This window comes from Gopherus flavomarginatus, chromosome 15 (genome assembly GCF_025201925.1).
Source record: "Gopherus flavomarginatus isolate rGopFla2 chromosome 15, rGopFla2.mat.asm, whole genome shotgun sequence".
Taxonomy (NCBI): Eukaryota; Metazoa; Chordata; order Testudines; family Testudinidae; genus Gopherus; species Gopherus flavomarginatus.
The window spans coordinates 7,407,521-7,428,615 of record NC_066631.1 but is presented as its reverse complement, the minus strand read 5'-3'; the positions used below and the strand labels follow the sequence as shown (position 1 = coordinate 7,428,615).

General features: G+C 44.5%; 1 protein-coding gene across 1 annotated transcript in view; it reads left to right on the top strand.

Moving 5' to 3' along the window:
• The window catches only part of TBX5 (T-box transcription factor 5), a 48,380-nt gene extending 27,517 nt beyond the window's left edge, over positions 1 to 20,863 (top strand). The window contains exons 8-9 of the mRNA XM_050924293.1: positions 8,904 to 9,130; positions 19,119 to 20,863. Of these exons, the coding sequence (XP_050780250.1) occupies positions 8,904 to 9,130; positions 19,119 to 19,699 (808 nt within the window). The 3' untranslated portion in view covers positions 19,700 to 20,863. The remainder of the gene's footprint in view (positions 1 to 8,903; positions 9,131 to 19,118) is intronic.
• Positions 20,864 to 21,095: the final 232 nt, after the last annotated feature.

Sequence of the window (21,095 nt, the reverse complement as noted above, 5' to 3'; positions counted from 1 at the left end):
AGTTTACATTAGGCCTAAGTGTAACCATTTGAGTAGGGTGTATGCCCCAGCTTTTCGCTTGCCTGTTAATCCCTCACCTTAGTATAGGTTTAGGTCCCTTATTCTCAGTTCTGGTTCATAAGAATGGCCATACTGCATCAGAGCAATGATTTATCTAGGCCAGTGTCCTGGCTGACTGTGGCTAATGCCAGGTGCTTTAGAGGGAATGAACAGAGGAGGCAATCAAGTGATCCATCCTCTGTCACCCACTCCCAGCTTCTGGTGAACTGAGGCTGGGCTCCCCCACTACACTGCAACTCCCCTTCTCTGCCCCCATCAGGCTGCACTTCTGGTATCAGGTGTGGTGTGTGGGAAGTGTTAGGTGTTAAGATGCTACCTGCACTTGTCCAAACTGGTCTCATTAAATCACCTCTCAAGTTGGGAGGAAGGGGGAGGATGTGATATTGTATAGCAATGTGGAGTGCACAGCTGTGGAGATGGAATAGTGCAGCCCTAGCTAGTCTCCTGACTTTCAGCTCATTCCATTACATAACCCTCCCAGCTCTGTTGCTTTCTGTGGCGCTGGCCTGCTGGCTCAGGGAGCAGGGGTTTTGTAGGAGATCAGGGAATCATTTGGCGAGGGAAGGCAGTGTGTCATAGCTTTTCCTCTGACTCCTCTCAGAATGTAGCTTAACTAAATTCAGGATCCCAGGACACTCTCCCAAGAATGCTTCTAAGACACCTGTTTTTAGTTACACAGGTAACATTACAATTATGCAAATTTACACTCGACAGGCTTTTGTTGGGGGATGGTATGTTAATGAATTTCTCTTCCTCTGTCTGCATCAATTGTGTCTAACCTCCATTCTTCTCCTGACTCCTGCTCTGAGCAATAAACAAAAAATTGGCCTAAAATCAAGCACCTTTGTGCCAAATATGCACATCTGCACTTAGGTCCATCCCCCGTTTTGACTCTGCAGCCATAGAGGGGGCATCATACTGATAAGCTGGTAAACATAAGCCCTCTCTGCTTAAGCTAGATGACCAGGTAAAAGTTAAAGATCCCATGACTCTTCAAAAACAAAAAAACAAAAAAAGAGTCAAGGATAACCACAGTGTCCTGGCCAACCTTTCAATAAAACCATTCCTGATTGCTCAAGGCTGCGTGTGAGTGATAAGTCAGTGGATATGAACTGTTGGGTTTGCAGTTAGCAATTGCACTCATCTTATTTACCTTAGGAACGTAGGACTTGTCAGACCAGGTCAAACCCAAGGTCCATCTAGCCCAGTATTCAGTCTCTGACATTCCTCCAAAGCATCTTGTGCTGGCCAAAGTGTAAAACTCATGACAGAAATGGAATGATCTGCTTTCACATCAGGTCTCATCCTGATCTCAATTAGAGATTGGTTTAAGCCCTACAGCATGAGGTTTGAATCTCCCTTCCAAATTTTTGTTTAAACAAATTAGGATAACTCTGGATAGTTTTGATATTTGCTGCCTGCCTTGGGGCACCTTTTGTAGAAGACTCACCTTACAAAACCAAATTTTACTTAATGACATGCCAGCTGCTTTGCTTCATGTAAGTGGGGTGTGGACCTCTCTGCAGTCAGCAAAGTGGCATGAGCCTCACATGGTGAGATTCCATGATGATTCAATTTCAGTTTGCAAAATCCAGTGAAGCTGTTTGACTTTCAGAGATGCAAACTCTGCTGGAGAGCTGAAAATCCAGTTGTGCTCCTTGTACCTCTTAAATGCTCAACAGCAAAACTGCTGGGCTTCCTCCCTGCAATGCAAAATGACCTTAAAGCTACTGTAAAGCTGTAACTGAGAATTCTTCCAGCATTGGGGAATCTTGGACTTAGCATAGTGGTTGTATCTGGTTTGGCCAGGGAAAGGGAACTGGAGAGTGGAGCTTGATGTGGTCTTATGTTCCACTGACTGGAAATTTTAGGGACCATTCCAGTTGGTATAAGCTAGAGCAGCCCTATGGTTGCTCTAACTTGCACCAGAAAAATAGTTTGGCTGTCCAGATGGCTTAGAATAAATGGAAGCATAAACAGTCTTTGCCTCTTCCCTGAGGCATGCTTGACGTTTGTGGCTTCTAAACTAGCCTTTCAAATATGGCAGCATCCAACTTGTGTGGGTGTGTATCCATGCAGCTTCAGTGGAGGTGCATAAGGTGGGCAGAGAGTCAATGGAAGGGTTATATACCATTTTAAATCTCACTTAACCCCTATTTTGCAGATTTGGGTGATGCATACACCTTAGACTGGTCTTCTGTACAGCCATGAATTTAATCCACTGATGTGTGTGCATGCACATCCTGAAATCACTTTGCCTGTGCACATTGGAGCTGCCATGCATAGTGCCAGCCAGGTGTGTGCAAAACACATGCAGGAAGACCTGGCTCTTTGCCAGCGCAACCTAGCTGACAATTCTCGGATGATGCAGGAGGCACATTGGGATGCAACCTAGTCTCCAATAGCTGCATTAACTCTGCACTGAGGGCATAAATTGTTTGCCAGTAAAGCAAGCAGATACAAATTCAGAGACATACAGGGAGTAGGGATATAGAGCAAAGAGGTGTGATTTTTACAGAACCACTTTCCTGACTCTTGAAGGCAATTATAGTCTCTTTTGCCCTCCCTGTTTAGTTTGCTCAGTTCTCCATTTACCCCTTCTTTTAAATGCCTTTGTTAAAATTCTAATTATCAGCAATGTAGATAATTAGCCTTGGAAGGATCAATTTTACCACACAGACAAAAGAGACAAACAATTTGGACTGATAATTATAATTCACAGATAGGCAAAGAAAGAAACATGTTGCCTGAGAACTCAGTCTCATCTTAATGTGTTTAAAACATGTTGCACTGAATGCTGCCTGGAGCACGTATTTTACAGCTCTGCTAAAAACAGCCAGCTCCAGCATTCACAGAACTGGAGCTGCAGATAATTAGGAGGCATTCATAAAGCTTTACATTTTGAAATCTGTGTTTACAGTCATTAAATAATCATCATCAGACCCCCTCTCACTCCATAATTTCCTGCAATGTTTGCATAGGTAAAACACTTAATATAATCTCTCAAATGATAAAAATATCAAGTTCTGCCAAGCTTATTGATAATAAATAAAACCAATACAGGCTTGTGAACTTTGCCAGCACTTTGAACTTAAAAAGGATGGCGTCGAAGAGCAGACTTACCACTGGCTGATGCACCCGCTGTGGTTAGGGATGGTGGAGTGCCTCTTGCAGCTCTAAAGCACTCAGCTGACAGGTTGCGCCGATCATCTCTTCTCATGGCTCAGCCCTCCGGCCTGGTCACATTTTAGTTTCACCCTTTCTGGGGTAACAATGTCCACACATAATCCAATGTCCTTATGAAAGGTCTTTAACTCTGAGCCTGACATCACTGTCTCCAGGGCTGACTAGGAGAGCACAGGCCCTCTCTTGACACTGGCTTCCAGTCCAGTATCCTACCAGCCACCAACATCTGCTCAGTCAGACTCTGTGCTACTGCTTCCCTGAACTTCTTTCTACCAAAGCCTGTCAAGTGGCATTTCCCACAGCTTCTTCAAGTTAGGCCTTCTGTCAGGGCCAGGGGTCTCGGGGCTGCCTGCTGGAATCCCCCAATCAAAGTTCAAATTTAACCCAACTTCTGCCCTCCTCAGGCTTGACTTCTCACCCCTCTCACATTTCCCTTACTCAGCTGAATGCCTCCCAGGAAGTCCAGTCCTGCACTTTTATCAGGGACCCTCAGCACCAGAGCTTGCTCCAGGCCAGAGGCTGCTCCATGTCTCTATTTAGGAGAGGATCTCAGGGATAACTTGCCTCCTGGGCTTACTCCTTGACACCTTCCCATGTTTCCACTTTGTAGTTCTAAAGCATAACTAGAAAGTTCTTTCCTGCAACCCTTTCTCAGCCAGGCTTCCCTTCTTTATAGTCACCACCCAGCTTCTTCTCCAGCTGGGCTTCATCTTTAATTAAGCCAAGCCCTCCCTCCAGGTGCAGCCAGGTAGCATAATTGGCCTCTCAGCCCCACATTAACCCTTTCATTGCCTGTACATTCTTTGCTGAACAGGCAATGAAACTGGAGTTGACTCTGTTGCTCAAAACATATTGCTCAGGGCTGCCAGGTAAAATTCCTAGTGATGTTGATGGGCACTGTGTCTGAGCGAGGACCTCAGGATTGGTTCCTCTGAGCATGCAATAGATTTTACTAGAAATGGGCAAATAATTCATCACAGATCATTAATTCCCCCCTATGTCCCCCAAATATCTCCCCTTTCTATTCATGAGCAGAACAGCTGGTGATTTTCTCTGATTCTCTATAAGCCCTGTGGGTTGTTGCTGAGCAGTTTGTGGTGAAGATTTAGTGTTTAAAACATGAGCTGATTTGACAGGGCACAAAGGACACACGGCAAGTTCTCTACTCTGCACCCACTGTACTTAGCCACCACATAGGGGAGCTGCTTGGTAGTACCGCTAGCTAGGCTGTACAGAGACATTCCAGATCCCCACCTCCAGCGGCTGCTTTCGGTGCCGCTGTCTGGAAGGCAGAAGTGACTGCAGGAATCCCTCATCCTTTGACCCCCCTGCTACTGCTGGTCAGGGGTATGGAGAAGGACCTCTTCCCCCTGCCTCCCCTCTTTCCTCTCTCCTTCCCCCACTCTCTCCCTGTCAAGGGGGCAGATTTTAAAACAGCTATGTAGGGTTTTAGCCATGCATCTCCCACTGACTTTAAGAGAGACAGTGAGGCCTTATGGTTAGGGCAGTAGACTCAGGGCTCATCGCCACTGAAAAGTTACATCAGCATAGCTACGTCTCTCCAGGGTGTGGAAAAGCCACACCCTTGAGCCATGCATTCAAGCCGGCCTAACTCCTGGTGTAGACAACACTAGACTGATGGAATAGTTCTTCCATTGACCTAGCTACCACCTCTCGGGGAGTCGGATTCCCCACCCTGAGGGGAGAACCCCCTCCCATCAGCATAGGCAGTGTCTACCCTGAAGTTCTGCAGTGCAACAGCTGTGCTGCCTTATCAGCTTAACTATAGACGGAGCCTGAGATGCAGCAGAACCAGGCTCAGTTCCTACATCTGCCAGAAGCTTCCTGAGTGATCGTGAGCAAGTCATTTAACCTCTCTGGGCATCCGCTCCCCACCAGTAAAATGGTAATAAAACAAAATAATACTGTCTTCTGGCTATCTCTTGCTTGTTCAGACTGTAAGCTCTTTGGGGCAGGGACTGCTTCTCCCTATGCATATGTACAATGCTTAGAAAATGGGACCCTGACCTCAATTGGGGCCCCTCGGTTCTACTGCAAAACAGTAATAAAATACAGTAACTGAACATTTACCATTAGTTGTTTCGAACGCTCTAAATAGCTTCCCTCCTTGTAAATTCTTTCCTAAACCAGCCTTTTTATATACAATGTTTAATGTGAAAAAAACCATACTACATTAACATCATAATATAGAAGTAGAGCCCTGGCATTCTGGCTGTATGACAACAGTATCCCCTTGTTGCTCAGAAGGCCGAATATACTTGCCAGTAGCATGCAGCCTTTTACGTTCCCCTGTCCCCCTTCATGCAGTTATTCTGAAAAGCAAAAGTCCTACACCAGGCAATCTTTCCGTACCAGCAATAAGTAAAACCTTGCGTTCCATTAAACCTTTGGCCTACGATTACAATTGGCTATTTTTGGAGCAGTCACTTTTCGGCACTGAAAAATGTCTAATGCATTTTTAAAGACCAAGGGGGCAATCTCAGATGATAAATGTTCACAGTACATATCAAGTGTGCGCTGCAAACATTAATAAATGTTTCAAGACGACTGCTGCTTTAAATGGTGCCAGAGAAATCTCTTTGTGAGAACTTAGACACCGCAGGGAAGACCAAGATATAAATTTGTAGATGTCTGTCTGGATAGATGGATAGATAGGTAGATAGATAGGCAAGTTGGAAGAAGGACATTTTATATAGAGCTGGTCAGAAAATAGGTTTTTTTCCCATGGAAAATTTTAGGTTTTTGGCAAAAAATCAAAATAAAGTATATTTGAGCTGAAAACCGAAAGGTTTCTGTTCTGACAAATGCCATTGAGGTGTCCCATGGGAGATGTACTTCGAGTTCTTTTGAAAGGCCAGCTCCTCTGGCCAGACTACAGTTCCCCTGGGTCTCCTCTCTACATAAAGGGAGCTGATGCCTCATGGAAATAGCATGGCCATTGTGCATCTTCAGGAAATAAAGTCTTAGTGGGAGCCCAACCCATAGAGGAGAATAGGAGCATGAGATACCCAAATTAGAACTCCATTAGGCACTGTGGTGGCAGTTCTGAATAACAACATCCTGATTTTCAGACATTTGGTTTTTCTTAATGAAACAAAACAAAAATCAACACTTTCAGCTGAAAGCAGACACTTTTGGCAACCCCCCGATTTTCCATCGAAAAGAGCTGTGACACAACATTTTTGACCAGCCCTAATTTTCCATCACTTCCTCTTGACGATAGTGGTCTATACTGTCTCTCTGTGTATATGTAATTTCTGTGTGAGTTGCGCATGTGAATAGAGAGGGGATGATCCATTCCTACACAGACTTACTCTCTCATAATGTGCTGGGGACAAACACAATGGAAAGTCACCCCTGAGTTCCCCAAAGCAGCCACAGAGTGGGAAATGAAGCAATGTTTTGTTGTCCCCACCACTCCAAGCCTAGGGGAGCCCCTCCCTCCATGTGACCATGCACAATGGAGGCTCTCAGGGTATGTTGGGGCAGAGGGAAAAGGGACTGGGGATCAGGCACTATATGCAGCATACTCTCCTCTGGATTCAAGGGGGAGTTAAAGTGTAAACTCCTCTTTAGCCTGGCTCCTCTGAGAGGGGCAGACCACTGATGTAGCATTGGGACCCACGCTGCCAGTGGGTCTAGCACACTTCTCACTCGTAATCTGTGCACTCACCAGATGGCCTTCCATTGTGAGGGGTCTCTCGCACGACGCAGGCACACTCAGGTGCTGGGTGCTTAGACTCCAGAGGATCCATCTTGTCATGTAACTAATAAACAGAGTTCTGAATTCCACTTTATACCACTGGTCTCACTCTGGTTCCTGGAGTACAGAGGCTGCAGCATACACAGGAGGAAAACACTCTTGGCTGCTGATTGTGCTAGAGAGGATGATGTAACCCAGAGTTATAACCCTGAGCTCCATGATGTTTGAGGGCCCTGGCCCCCTGCCCTCTCCAGAAGGCAAAACTCTTTCCCTGACAAGAGCATGGGGCAGAACCTGCACAAGTTGAAGGTGCATCTCTGAGCCCCTAGCAATACACAATGGCCATTGGCTTCCCTGGGAGGGAAAGGTGCTGCAAAACCAGGCCAGTGAATTCATACCACTCCCTTTCCCTCTTTCTCATCCTGTACAACCCAGGCATGTGAGAGGGGCCTCTGGCCTTCAAACCCTTCCCAGCAGCAAAGCTGGGCTCCTACTAGCCCTTCCCATGGGCTAACTCAGGGGAAAGGACCCCACCTTTGCAATGCTCTCTGCTTGGCAGACGACCAGAGCCCAAAATTTGGCCGGCTCCAGGGCACGACACGAGACACATTTGTTTGGCTTTGAGCTCTCAGTTGACTTTTTCTCCCCATGACAGCATGGCTGCTAATGTTTCTGGCAGCAGCAGAGGCAGCGGTTTGGAGGAACGCTGCCTGCTGCAGGGAGTTTTCTATAATTGGCTTTGTTAAGTTTTGTAAATAAGTTCCTAGTTGCCACAGTGATGGGTTCTCTCCAAGGGGCCTTATCCTGCATAGGGCTCCATCCTGCAACCAGGAGTCCCTTTCCTCACATAAGATGTCCCATTAATGCCCAAGTCTCACAGATGTGTTTGCAGAATCAGGCCCAGACTCCAGCTCGCAGACCTTAGTCACACAAGTAATCTCCATGTTCACATCAAAGGTGGATATAGCAGAAGATTGGGAGATTGAAGACCTGTGTTCTGTTCTGGGCTCTGCTACTTACCTGTGGGCTGAACTTGAATAACTCGCTTCACCTCTCTGAGCCTCAGTTTCCCCTTCCACACTGTGTCTGCCCTGTCTATTTAAATTGTAAACTCTTTGACTGCCTGTCATGATGTGTCAATTAAAGCCTCCTATGCCCTCCCAGACACAGACCATGGGGTCCTGCTCTTGGCTGAGGTCTCTGGATGTGGCTGCTATACAAGTAACACGGTGGCTGCAGTTGACCTCAGTGGACCTGCTCCGTTTCCCAGAGGGTGATAATCATGCCAACCCACATTTCTAAAGTGCTTTGCAAACCATGGATGAAAATGACTATACGGCCTGGTCCACCATGAGGTTTTTAGCTAGCTACAATGATGCTTCAAATCAGGTTACCGGTAAGGGAGCAAGTCCCAGTTTACACTGGGGCAACATGTTTTCATTGGGGGTTTGCGTCGGTTCAGCTATGCTGTTGTGCCCCCAAGATGAGACAGGCCTCTGTGCTCAGCTAGATTATTTATAATTGATTATTTATTTATGGTAGCACCGCTGTAGGCTGTGTGCTTTTTAGACACACTCTGCTCTGAGATCACAATCTGAGGACAGACAAACTGACGGAGGCTGGTGGGAAGGAACAGAAACAGCAATAGGCAAGTGATATATAATTTACATCCAAGTCAGCTTGATTCCCCATAAGCAGCATGGCAGAAGTAGGTCTGGTTATTATTATACGTTCATAATAGCAGTCAGAGTGGGAGAGGTACACATTTAAAGAGACCCAGAGAGGAGAAAAATAAGCGGGGCTATGGTCCCCCGTAGTGTGTTATCCTGATAAAGCACGGGGAAGGTGTAGATTCTTGGGGAGATGGTTCTGTTGGAAGTCGGAGCAAAGGGACGATACTAACGTGCTGCATTTTTTTACTTGTGTTTTTCAGTAAAGAGTACCCGGTGGTTCCTAGGAGCACGGTGAGACAAAAAGTGGCCTCTAATCACAGCCCTTTCAGTGGTGAGACAAGGGTTCTCTCGGCCTCCTCCAACCTAGCATCCCAGTATCAGTGCGAGAATGGGGTGTCTAGCACCTCCCAGGACCTGCTACCGCCTGCCAACCCGTACCCGATCTCCCAGGAGCACAGCCAGATCTACCACTGCACCAAGAGAAAAGGTCAGGCCCCAGCAACTTCCCTTCATCTTGCTCATTGGTTCCCCAGGCAAAAATGGATGTCAAACCCATTTGGCATTCCTCACAAATACCTCATTTCCCCAGCCGTGGGTTAGAGTTAAATCCTTTGGATGGGCAAAGGCTTGTTATCGTCAGTGTCGTCTGCGTTACCTGCATTGGGCCAGATCCTCAGATGTTGTTAATCACTGCAGTGGCACTGACGCCAGCACTGGCTGACGAGCTGCCTTTCCACTGTTAGGATCAATAGTACTGATTCAGCTCGGTTCCGAAAGAGCAGCTCAGCTGAAACACAGAGGTGGCAACCCAGCTAAAGTCGAATTCACATCCAGAAAGCTAGCCAGGGACTGAGATAAAGATGACTTATCTGTCTCTATAGCCTCCGAGAAGGTCTAAGGGTTAATCTAAACATGCACATACCTAGATATTCTGGTTTTCAGGTGGTGTTTGCTGAATACTCTCTTATATTTGGGTGCAATACACCCCAATGCAGACAGCCTGCATGGGGCCTATGCTCCCTTTAAGTCTTTGGCCCAGTGAATAGGGCACTGAACTGGGAATCAGGAGACCTGAATTCTTTGCCACTGATTGCTATGTGACCGTAGCCCAGTCCTGCCACAGCTTTACCGGGAACCCCATATTCAGACGGAGGAGCCATTACAGACATGAGCAATCCTGCGAGCATCAGTGGGACTGCTTTTGTGAATAGCTGCTCACCAGCAGGAGAAAGGCATATGCAGTCAGTGGGGAAAAGCTTGCAAGACTGAGCCGTAGAGGCGTGCCAGAGGGGGAAAAATAGTGACTTCCCTAGCACTGATTCCTCAGGCATAAGGCTGCTATAGGTCACTTTTAGTAGCATTATGGTAACACCTAACAGGTCCAACTGAGATCACCCATCCTTTTAGCTGCTGCACATACATGCAGTAAGACATGGGGAATGCCTGGACGATGTTATAATCTAAGCAGAGCCAAAGTCACAAGCAGCAAGTCAATGGCAGAGTCAGGAACAGAACCCAAGCCCCCTAGATCATGAGTCAACACCCTGTCCAGGAGACCACCCCCCTTTAGAGCCAGACTCTGCCCTTCAGCTCATTTAAGGTATGTCTGTACTTCCCACCGGATTGTCAGGCAGCGATCGATCCAGCAGGGGTCAGTTAATCACTTCTAGATGCAATAAATCGACCCCCGAGCGCTCTCCCATTGACTCCTGTACTCCAGCGCCGAGAGAGGCATAAGCAGAGTCGACAGGGGAGCAGCAGCAGTTGATTCACCGCGGTGAAGACACCACGGTAAGTCTATCTAACTGCATCGACTTCAGCTACGTTATTCACTTAGCTGAAGTTGTGTAACTTAGATCAACACCCCCCTGCCCCCTTAGTGTCGACCAGGCCTTAGTTGTGAGAAAGCTGCCACCCTTTCCCTCCCTTAGTTTGAGCTCTGCCTCCGGTGCATCTGAGCTCCGCTCCATTGCACAACCAGCTTAACCTTTGCCGTACCCTCTTCCCCCATGCTCTTTTTTTAAAACAAGAAAGCCTGAACAACAACAAACACTCATGGCAATCTTTGACTGCTGTGTGTCCTGGCCACACAAAGCAATTCATCATCAGCCTCCACATTGTAAAGTGATAAGGAATCAACAGAGGTTTCCTTCCAGTTTTGGGATTCCCGCTAAGTGGTGGCTCCATGGGTGGTTTCCCTCAATCCCCCAATTATCTCACTTCCTCTTATTGTCACAGAAGAGAAGATATCTCCTCAGCAATAAGTTCACCAGCCCCTTTCGGCAGGCATGGCCCTGTGAAAGTGCAGGGGACTGGCAAAGGGAGCCCTCGTCTGGGCTGCTGCTGTCTCCTCGCTATCTCTCCAGTGGCTTGAGTGGCACAAGCAGTTAAGGGCCTTTTATCAAAGCCGCCAAATGCTTTAATCAAAGAGTGGCAGTGTCCTGTCAGATACCACCGACTTCTTCCGTGAGCTCAGAACTATACCTCTCAGGAGCCTGAATCTCTGCCTTCCTTTCTGTGCTCTTCCCCCCAGCATCTAATAAATCGAAAACAGCCACCAGGGCTTGAAGAAGAGAAACAAGAAGTTAATGAGAAACAGAGAGAGCTAACATAGCTGCCAAGTGGCTCTTTGCAAAGTGAGATTAATTAAAAAGAAAAGTAACGAAGGATGAGCAAACCAGTTGGGATAAATCAGAACCTGATCCGAGCTTTCACCTGACTCTCAGGCTGCATTTGTCACGGGTCACTTTCCTCTAACACTGAAACAAGGAACTTTATTAGAATAAGGAAAACAGTATCTCCCTAACGTGTTCTCTCTCTTTGCTTCACTGTTCTCTCCCGGTTCCAACTCCTACCAGGCTTCCTGCTACAGTTTTAAGAACACAGTGCACATCACTTCACATCTTCCCCTCCCCGTTCACTTTATTTTCTTTATAAATAACTTTTACTGAGCTTTAATACTTTACAAAAATATAAACTCCCCAGATTCATTATTAACCCAGCTGTGCTCAGCTTCTGGTCTTGAGGAGGGTTTTCTTCAATTGATTTACTTGGATCATCAAATCTGCAGAGGCATTAACTGCTGTATGCTAGTCTCAACAGGAATACCTCCTTTCAGCAAGGCTGTGTGGTGGGTACAATGGTTACTGGGATCACAGAGTGATTCAGCTGCGTTCAGAACTAGCTGAAGATGCTGCCTGTATCTTTCTGTGCTAAACCCTTTGATCAGCCTCTACCATGAAGACTGTCAGAGTGTAGCTGCAACAGCTAGTCATGTCCAGTTTTTTTTCTTATCTATTTTTATCAGGACTGGGTCTCTTGATTTAGGCTTGGGTAAGTTTTGATCTGTATGCCAAAGGCTAAATGAGAATTCCTGAGGCATTTCACATCTCCCAGCAGCCTCTCAACCACTTGGTAGGACAAAGATTTGACTCTGTGGTTAGTAGCATTGTTCTGATCTGTTGAGTAAAGATAGACTTACCTTGGTGACTGATATGTTTTCACCTGTAGATGAACAGCTGGGCTAATGTAGGATCCTATTGCTGTAGAATTCTCTTAACAATCTAGGCTCCTCAGAGACCACCCTGAGTCCTTCTGCTCGTGGGTGACGAGAGCTGGAAGTACTAGGAAGAAATATTTTATCCCAAAAGTTTGGACTTTAGGGCTGGGCCCCATTAAGAGAGACAATTTCTTCCAAAATGCCAAAATGAGAAAAAAAAAAAGCCTTTTAATATTCCTATGGCCCATTGACTTGTGCGTCTATTCAAACATAGAATTTCTACAAGTTTAGAAAAATAACCAATGGCTCCCAGACATGTAGGTGCCTTTTTGTCACACAGGTCAGGTGCTATTTGTTTCCAAACCCTTCTGGATAATTATGTGAGTACAAGGGGTTCTTTGGCTTGTGCTTTTTCTGGTTATCCCAGGATTCTACCTTGTTGTTCACCTGCCCTACTCTGGGCCTGCACACCAGCATTTGGACCAGCTCCTAGCATGTTGTGAAGTCCCTTAGGTACCCTTTCTAATACAGCATCCTGCAAAGACTGAAGGACTAGAGTACATGTGCCGTAGATAATAAGATCTTCAGCTTTGACGAGTTCTTTTCTTATTCCAAAGGAGTCACGTGCTGGGTGAGGATGGTCTGACAAGTAACTGGTCTGACTGGTCATCCATATAAAATTGGATACAGTTTATAGTTGTTTATCAGTGCTAGTAGTTCTAAATGTCAGTGGTGAGCCTGGCAGACCACTCGAAAGGGTACCCACGTGAGCTTCTATATCATACCAAGCCTCTGGAAAATCTGGGTGATCCGTGGTGCTCTTAAATATAGTGCCAGCCACAACCAGGGGCTTTGTTGGGGCAGTACTCCAAATGGATCTAAATCTTAAAAAATGTGGGCGCCATCTTAGGAGGTATGTCTAGGTTTTTACTGTTTTTAATAGCATGAGTGGCTTGCAGTCTGTTATAAGCTTCCTATAGATAAGACCCTGCAAATATCTTGTGGCCCTCTTTGCATGCACATACACTTGACAAACATTCTCTCTAGTTGGGCATACTTGGTCTCAGCATCTGAAAGTCATCTGAAATAATATGCTACAGGCTTCCAGTCATCTTGGTGTAACTGAGACCTTTCTTGTTTGTGTCTTCCAAAAGTGCCGTAGACTTGAAATGCTCATAAAATGGCAGTACTAGAGATGAGATCAACAGAGTCTTTAGTTACTTCAGTGCATTCCTGTGCTTTATCCACACAGAATCTGTTTAAAGTAGTTCATAAAGAGAATGGTTTTTAGATGACAGGTTAGCTACTTTTAGCTCCAAATTGTTGTACCCGCAAAGTTAGAGATGATACCATCCATGGTGGAAAGAATATGACTTTCTCTCCTTACTGCTTCACTGAGCCTCAGTAGGTCTTCACAGATATGGAAATGCCCATTTTTCTTGTAACAGGCACCATTAAGGCACACGCCTCTGTCAATTTAGTACTGCACTGTTATACCATTCTTTCTCATCCTACCCATTTCTTCCTTCACTTTGGGAAGCAGCAGGATTGTTGTTTTTTCTGCATGCTGGACAGATAAGCTACAGCCCTGTTTTTCAATTGAATCCACACAGCTTGTCCTTTAAGGCCTTTATTTTATTTTATTTTATTTTATTTTATTTTATTTTGGCCATACACCATCCCAGTTTCTGAGAGTTTTAGGATGCCCAATTCAGTGGTTGTTGTTCAGTCTAAGGGGTTACTTATGGTTATCCTATTGACACCAAAGGTACCAAATGCATCCTCCCTGCCTTTGTAGCAAACAAGAGGCTTTGACCTGACCCTGAAAATTTATCGGTCTCCATAGGATATTGAACCTCCCCCGCCCTGGGATCCTCCCACTTTGGGCTCCCTCTTTCAAAGTCTCCATACAAATTGCAGCCGTCTCTGCCTTGGAATCTATTTTAAGTTTAACAGCAACATTGCAGATCTTGACATTGTTGGACCAGTGGAACAACACTGATTTCTAGGAGCTGAGCAATTGGCTCAAAGTCCATTTGTGAGTCCTTTCTTTGACCATGTCCCAGGATACAGGCATCATTCATGCTTGCTTAGGCGATTTTTAAAATTGTCCTTTCTTTGCTACTTCTCGTTGGTCTTATAACTTTTAGCTTATTATTCAAACCCAAGGAGGGTAAACTAGATTGAGTAGCGTAATAATAACAAAAAGCATTCAAGCCTTCAGCATAAACTCAAATTGAGCCCACCTGATTTTTTTTTGAGCTTGATTAGTGTGAACAAACTTCTTCTATAAACAAAAACAGGGCCCAATTCTTTGTTGCCTTGAGTCTAGTGGATTGGATCCTCAGTGACTTGAAAGGAGAAACCCTGAGGATCTGACCCACAAGGTACAAAACCGCCCATATAGTTTACATTTTTGTACCTGATTCTGGATGGGACCAGTGGTAGAAACGTGCAAATTCCATTTCAAAAGCTCTTCTTGTGGTATTTACGACCCAGCTGGAAGTCGTAAATACCAAAAATCTTGGGTCCAGTAATGCTCAAATCCTTTCAATAAAAGGAGCACCAAATGCCTTGTGAGGAAGCCAGTTCTCACGAAGTTTCCAGCTAATTTAGCAGTCTCCGTTTTGCTTGGATGCACTCTGGAGAAGCTTTGCCCAAACTTTGACTGCTTCTCCACACTCAGCAGAACCCTCAGACCTTTGAGGTTTGCCCATCATAATAGACTGATCTTGTGAGATGATTAGAGGCCTGAGCTCCCAGTGATGGTAGCCAGAGGTCAGGGTGCTTGTCACCTTGCAGGACTGGGCTCTGCAAGAATGAATACATTAGAAAGCTATCTGGATGAGGATTATGGCCCTTGGATTCTGTGTCCTGTCCCCCAAACAGTTTAGAGGTGTCTTGGGGTTGCTCTAAACTGTGCCAGATAGCAATGGCTTCTTAGGATCCATTTTCCAGCTGTAGGGAGGGAGGCACAAGAATCTGATCTGTCAGCTCTGTGCCTGCTCAGGACTCCTTGCCAGGTGAACTCCCAGCTGGGGAGCTCTGGGAAGAGTGGAAAGGAAACAGAGCAGATCAGAGAATCTGGCCCCATGGAACTTTACCAGTTTACACCAGCTAAGGAACTGGCTTCCTCACTGCACAATGGCAACTATTTTCAAGACAAACTGGCATTTTATTCCTTACTGAAGAACTTGTTCAGAGGATGAGCGAGGTGGGGGTTGGGAAGACGGACCAAATGGCAGACTGTGAGCAGTTAGGATAAACTATAGAATTCTTTTTGGAGGGCTGGTATAAGACTTTTGGGGAAACTGAAGTGTGGAAGTAGAGAGCCTGTTTCTCAACTGATGTCAAGCAGCATAGCTCCAGAGCATTCATAGGCACTATGCCAGCTTACATCAGCTGAGGATCTGACCTATAACATCCTGATTTTATAAAATGAAAGTCAGGTTTATTTTTTCCCTGCACCTGACAGTAAATCTGGAAAAGGGTCTATAACTTGGAGAGGTTTGCCTGGTTCTGCTGTGGAAGGGAGAAGAATGTCCTGACTAAATGGAAAAATCAACAGCCTGGAGTTGTAACTCAAGCAAATTCTTAGTACAATGAAAAAACGCAAAGTTCAACTATTTTTTAAAAAGGAAAATAAACAGTAAAACCCAGGGCTGGTGTTTCCCAGTGCCAGCAGAGCATGGCTGGGGCTGTGTTACAGCTTAATGCTGAAAAATTTATTAGCAGAACAATGCTTCATTTTACAAGATGTTTTTCAGCCCTAGTGTTCTTATTATTCAGTAGCGGCTCTTGGGACCAGAATTTTGAAATATTCAGGAGGGTTAGACAGGATGTTACTCTAAATCCATCTCCTGATATAGGCCCAGATTCAGCAAAGCACAAAAGCATGAGCTTAGCTTTAAGCTTGTGCTTAAATCTCATTGACTTCAAAAGGACTTAAATGTATGTGCTTTGCTGGATTAGGGCTATCATGTCCATGATTCCCTGACACCATGTAAGCTTCATTCTAGTACTAATTTAGTATTAATCTAGTACTTGTGAGGTAACTCCCTTCTCTTCATGTGTCAGTATATTTATGCCTGTGTCTGTAATTTTCACTCCATGCATCTGAAGCAGTAGGTTTTTTACCCACAAAAGCTTATGCCCAAATAAATCTGTTCGTTTTTAAGGTACCACCAGACTCCTCGTTGTTTTTCTAGTACTACTGAGATCCATCAGATCAATGATAATGAGAAAAATGCATGTTTATATCCAAGTAATAATTGTTTAACTGCTTTTAAAATGTCACCAAATGTCACCCCAAAATTGTGCTGTTCTCCTCTTCTACTCTCAGATTTAAGTGCAGCTGAAAGGGTATAATATCCACTGATCATCAGTGTAAACTATCTAGAGCTGTATCTATAGCTAGAGATTCAGATTTATGGTGTTGGCTTAAAATGTGGATTTTAGTGTTGTAAAATGGGATTGCAATCCTCCAGAAATGAATTTGGCTCCAGGTATATGAATTTGGATATACAGGCAATTGTTAAGTATCCCAATTTTCAAAAAAGTGAGCTATGGGCAGGCCTGTAAAAGTGTGTTTTACTGGTTGCACCAACAAGATCCTATATTTGCATGTTTTCCGCATGTCCCCATTTTTCAATGTGGGCTGGGTACTCCAGCAAGAGAACATTGGCCACAATGTAGCATGGCCAGGGATTCCCATGAATCACTGCGGTGGCTCAGCAAGAGGGGAGCCCATGATGCATCATGGGAAATGTAGTCTGACAGCACATGCAAATACTAGGTTTTGCAGGCACTCAGGGTGCCTGGGGATTTTTGCAGGCACCTTATGTGAAGACTTGTATTTGCAGGAGAGCACACACTTGCAGAGATGATAGTTACACATGCACTTTGAAGGTAATATGTGTGCACACATATTTTGGTGGGTACTCGCATCTTTGCATGTTCACTCTTCACCACAACTGGTCTGACAATGTTCATTCCTGCCCCTTCTCTTCCCTTCTCCCCCTCCCCCCATCCTCATGACAATTTTGACTTTCTGACAAAAAAAAAATCCAACCTCCAAATTTTTTGGCCAAAAACTGAACATTTTTATTTGAAAAAATGTTGCTGTGGTTCCTCATGGGAGTTGCAGTTTGAGAGCCTCATGCCCTGATTCTCCTCTATGGAATTGGATATCAGGCCAGATTACAACTCCCATGATGCACCATGGTCTCCCCCTCCTGCTGGGCCACTGCAGTGGATCATGGGAGTCTCTGGCCACTCTACATCATGGCAAATGTAGGCTTGCTGTGTAACCCAGGCCATGGAGGAAAATAGGGTCCTGAGGAACCCAAAAGACAACTCCTGTGAGGCACTGTTGGGACAATTCCAAATATAATTTTTTCAATTTTGAGCCAAAACCTGCAAACTTTTCTACTCTGATATGCTTCATTTTTCAATGAGAATTCAATTTTTGTGTATGAAAAGCAGACAGTTTTCACAAACAAACTTTGACATCAAACGGGGGTTTCAATAAACTATTTAGATGGAAAGTTTTTGACCAGCCCTCATGTTTGCATCCTTCTCTGAAAACTCAGCATCAGAAGTCCACTTTTCTAGATATTTTCTATACTTTATTTAAAGCATGATGGGTTCTCCATCACTTGAAGTCTTTAATTTAAGAATGGATGTCTTTCCAAAAGAGATGCTAAAGCTCAACTATAGCTCAACTAGACATTATAGGCTTGATGCAGCAATTACTAAGTGAGGTTCTATAACCTGCATTACGCAGGAAGTCAGGCTAGGACATAGTCTAGAGCATCACAGTGGTCCCATCTGGCATTAAAACTACAGGTGAAAGCCTTTCTTATAGAAAGAAATGGGATTTTTGCCCCTGGTTTCAGTAGAGCTAGGATTTCAATCTATGACTAAATACGTATTTATTTGAGTATTCCTTCTGAGATTTGCATCTCAGCTGTTTCTCTTATTCCTCTTACTGCTATGAACTCAACCACTGATGCTGCAGAAACCAAAGACAGCCGCGGAGAAAGCTCTTTATGATTTAGTGGTGAAAGCTGCTTTTGCTTTTGTTACACTGGGTTTACGGGTGTAAACCCTGAAATTAGATGTTTCCGATCAGGCAACAGTAATATAATCCAGGGTGAGTTTATAGTAAGCTCCATATTTAAAGCTAAAGTATATTATTATGTATTACTTGAATTACAATACCACCCAGAAGCCCCAGCGATGATCAGAAGTCCATTGTGCTAGGCACTGTACATACACATAGCAAGAGACAGTCTCTGGATCAAAGGGCTTGCAGTCTAAACAGAGAAGACAGAGAAAAAGTGGAAAGGGAAACAGATGTTTGTTGACTTACCAAGGGTCACACAAGGGGAAAGTAGCAGAGCCAAGTGACATAAGCCAGGTCTCCCAGTCCTAGCTAATGAACTATCCATTGGACCATACTGTCTCTCATCACATACCTACACATAAACTTGGACCCTAACAATGAACATTTTCCATTTCCCATGCTTATTTCTAAAGGATTTCCCTGAGACTAAGGTTAAGGTGAAATGTTGGCACTTCATACAGAAAACCTAACATAGCAAAGAATTTTGTTACCTGTTGCTAAATTCTGTCCTGGCTGTTCTCTGGTTATCTTGTAGCCTGTTTTCCTTTCTAGAATACAAAATAGGGATCTGGCACGTCTGGAGACCTGGGGCCAAATGCTATTTTTGGTTTTAACAATGTAAATCTGGGTCAGCTCCATGGAATGGCTCCAGCTTTACAGCAGTGCATCTGAGAGCAGAATTTGACCCAGTTGTGTGTAACTTGTGGTGCCTCAGTTTCTCCTCTGAAAAAAACGGGGATAATGATGATACTGACTCATTCCTGTAAAGCACTTTAAGATCCTAGGATGGGAGGCTCAACACAGGGCAACATGTTCTTATTTATAACTATGCATTTTATTTCTCAGCAGATGAGGAATGTTCCACCACTGAGCATCCGTACAAGAAACCCTACATGGAAACCTCACCAGCAGATGAGGATCCCTTCTACAGGTCCAGTTACTCCCAGCAGCAAGGACTGAATACCTCGTACAGGACTGAATCTGCCCAGCGCCAAGCTTGTATGTATGCCAGCTCTGCTCCCCCCACGGACCCCGTGCCCAGCCTGGAAGACATTAGCTGTAATACGTGGCCTACCGTGCCTTCTTACAGCAGTTGCACAGTGACTGCCATGCAGCCTATGGACAGATTACCCTACCAGCATTTCTCTGCCCATTTCACCTCTGGTCCTCTTATGCCCCGTCTCACTGGTGTGGCCAATCACACATCACCACAAATAGGGGACACGCACAGCATGTTCCAGCACCAAACATCTGTCTCTCACCAGCCCATCATCCGGCAGTGTGGACCTCAAACGGGCATCCAGTCTCCTCCCAGCATACAGCCAGCAGAATTCCTTTATTCCCATGGGGTGCCCAGAACCCTTTCACCTCACCAGTACCACTCTGTTCATGGGGTGGGCATGGTGCCAGAGTGGAGCGAGAACAGCTAACAAGGCAATAAGGGAAATGCAAGAAATCTAGCCATGAAAAATTGAAAACAAACAAGAATATTCTGCAAGACTCCTTTAACTGAATGTTCACAGTTAGCACTCGAGAGATGGACACTGATCCGATCAGCTGTTTGAAACCACAGATTAAATAGTAACTCATTGTGACTTTTTTCTATTATTTTGTTCCAAAAGAAAATTGACAAAACTGCACACTCCCCCCGCCATTCCCTTCTCCAGACACACTTGCACAGAATTTGTGTTATTGCTGCACAAAACTTGTGCCCTTATTCCTTCTGGTTTTCAAGTGAACACACAACTCCTGCTGCCTTTTAACACAATCAGAGTGCTTGGACGAAAACAACTAGGATGTTACTTTTTTTTGTCTATGTTGACATTGTTATATAATAAATAATAATAATATATATATTCTTGCAATTATCTCAAAAAAGACACTGTCCCTTTTTAAAGAGGCCTAAAAAGGGTGGATTTCAGTGTGTGTTATTTTTTTTAAAACAAAAACAAATGACACCCCCACAAATCAGAAAAGTAGGTATCTACCTCTGCCATGTGTTATTTCATGATTGCAATTACTCACTGCATTGTGCTATGTTTAAATATAAATGCAACATGCCTGAAATTTGTCTCCAGGAGAAGCAGTCTAGTAAAATAATTTCCTTGCCAAGCTGGGGTCTGTATTTCTCTCTTTCTTCTTCCCTTCACATCTCTCTTTCTGCCTCTTTAACTGACTGTCTCTTTTTTAACCCCTACGTCCTGGGATAGCTTAAAAACTTGAAAGCCAGGTTGGTCTTCAGGAGAACTCTTAACAGCAACAAGAAACCAAGGCCTTGAGCCAACCAGGGAGTTGCAGACAGCAAAAGAAATAAAAAAAACCCTGCATTCTTAAAGAATGGTGAAAATGTAAATGTGTAAACTCATCTCTTTCTTTTCAGTCTTTATTTTTCTTCAAAGATCAAAGAAAGAAAAGCAAAAACCACACTATTTCACACATGTTAAATGAGACACTGACCAAAACATGTTTTAAAAGTGCAGCAAACAGGGGTGGCAGGGAAGCAGAAAATGTGTATAAATAAAAACTTTTATTGCGGGGTTCTTCAGATGTAATATTTTACTGGTACTATTTATTTATAAACAGGAGTGCTAATAAGTAATAACAGGTAATAAAACCAGCAACACAGCTGGTCGAAAGTTCTTTATTTTATTGAAACTCAAATTCAAGTATGGTTTCTTTTCTTCCCCACCCCTGCACACTGTGCTCTCTCTCTCTCTATATATAAAAAGTGACCCTAACTAAGAGAACAGGGTATACATGATTATGAAGGGGAATGAGGATGTGGGTGAATGTGTGTGTGTGTGTATGTGGGACTGTCCACAGAAA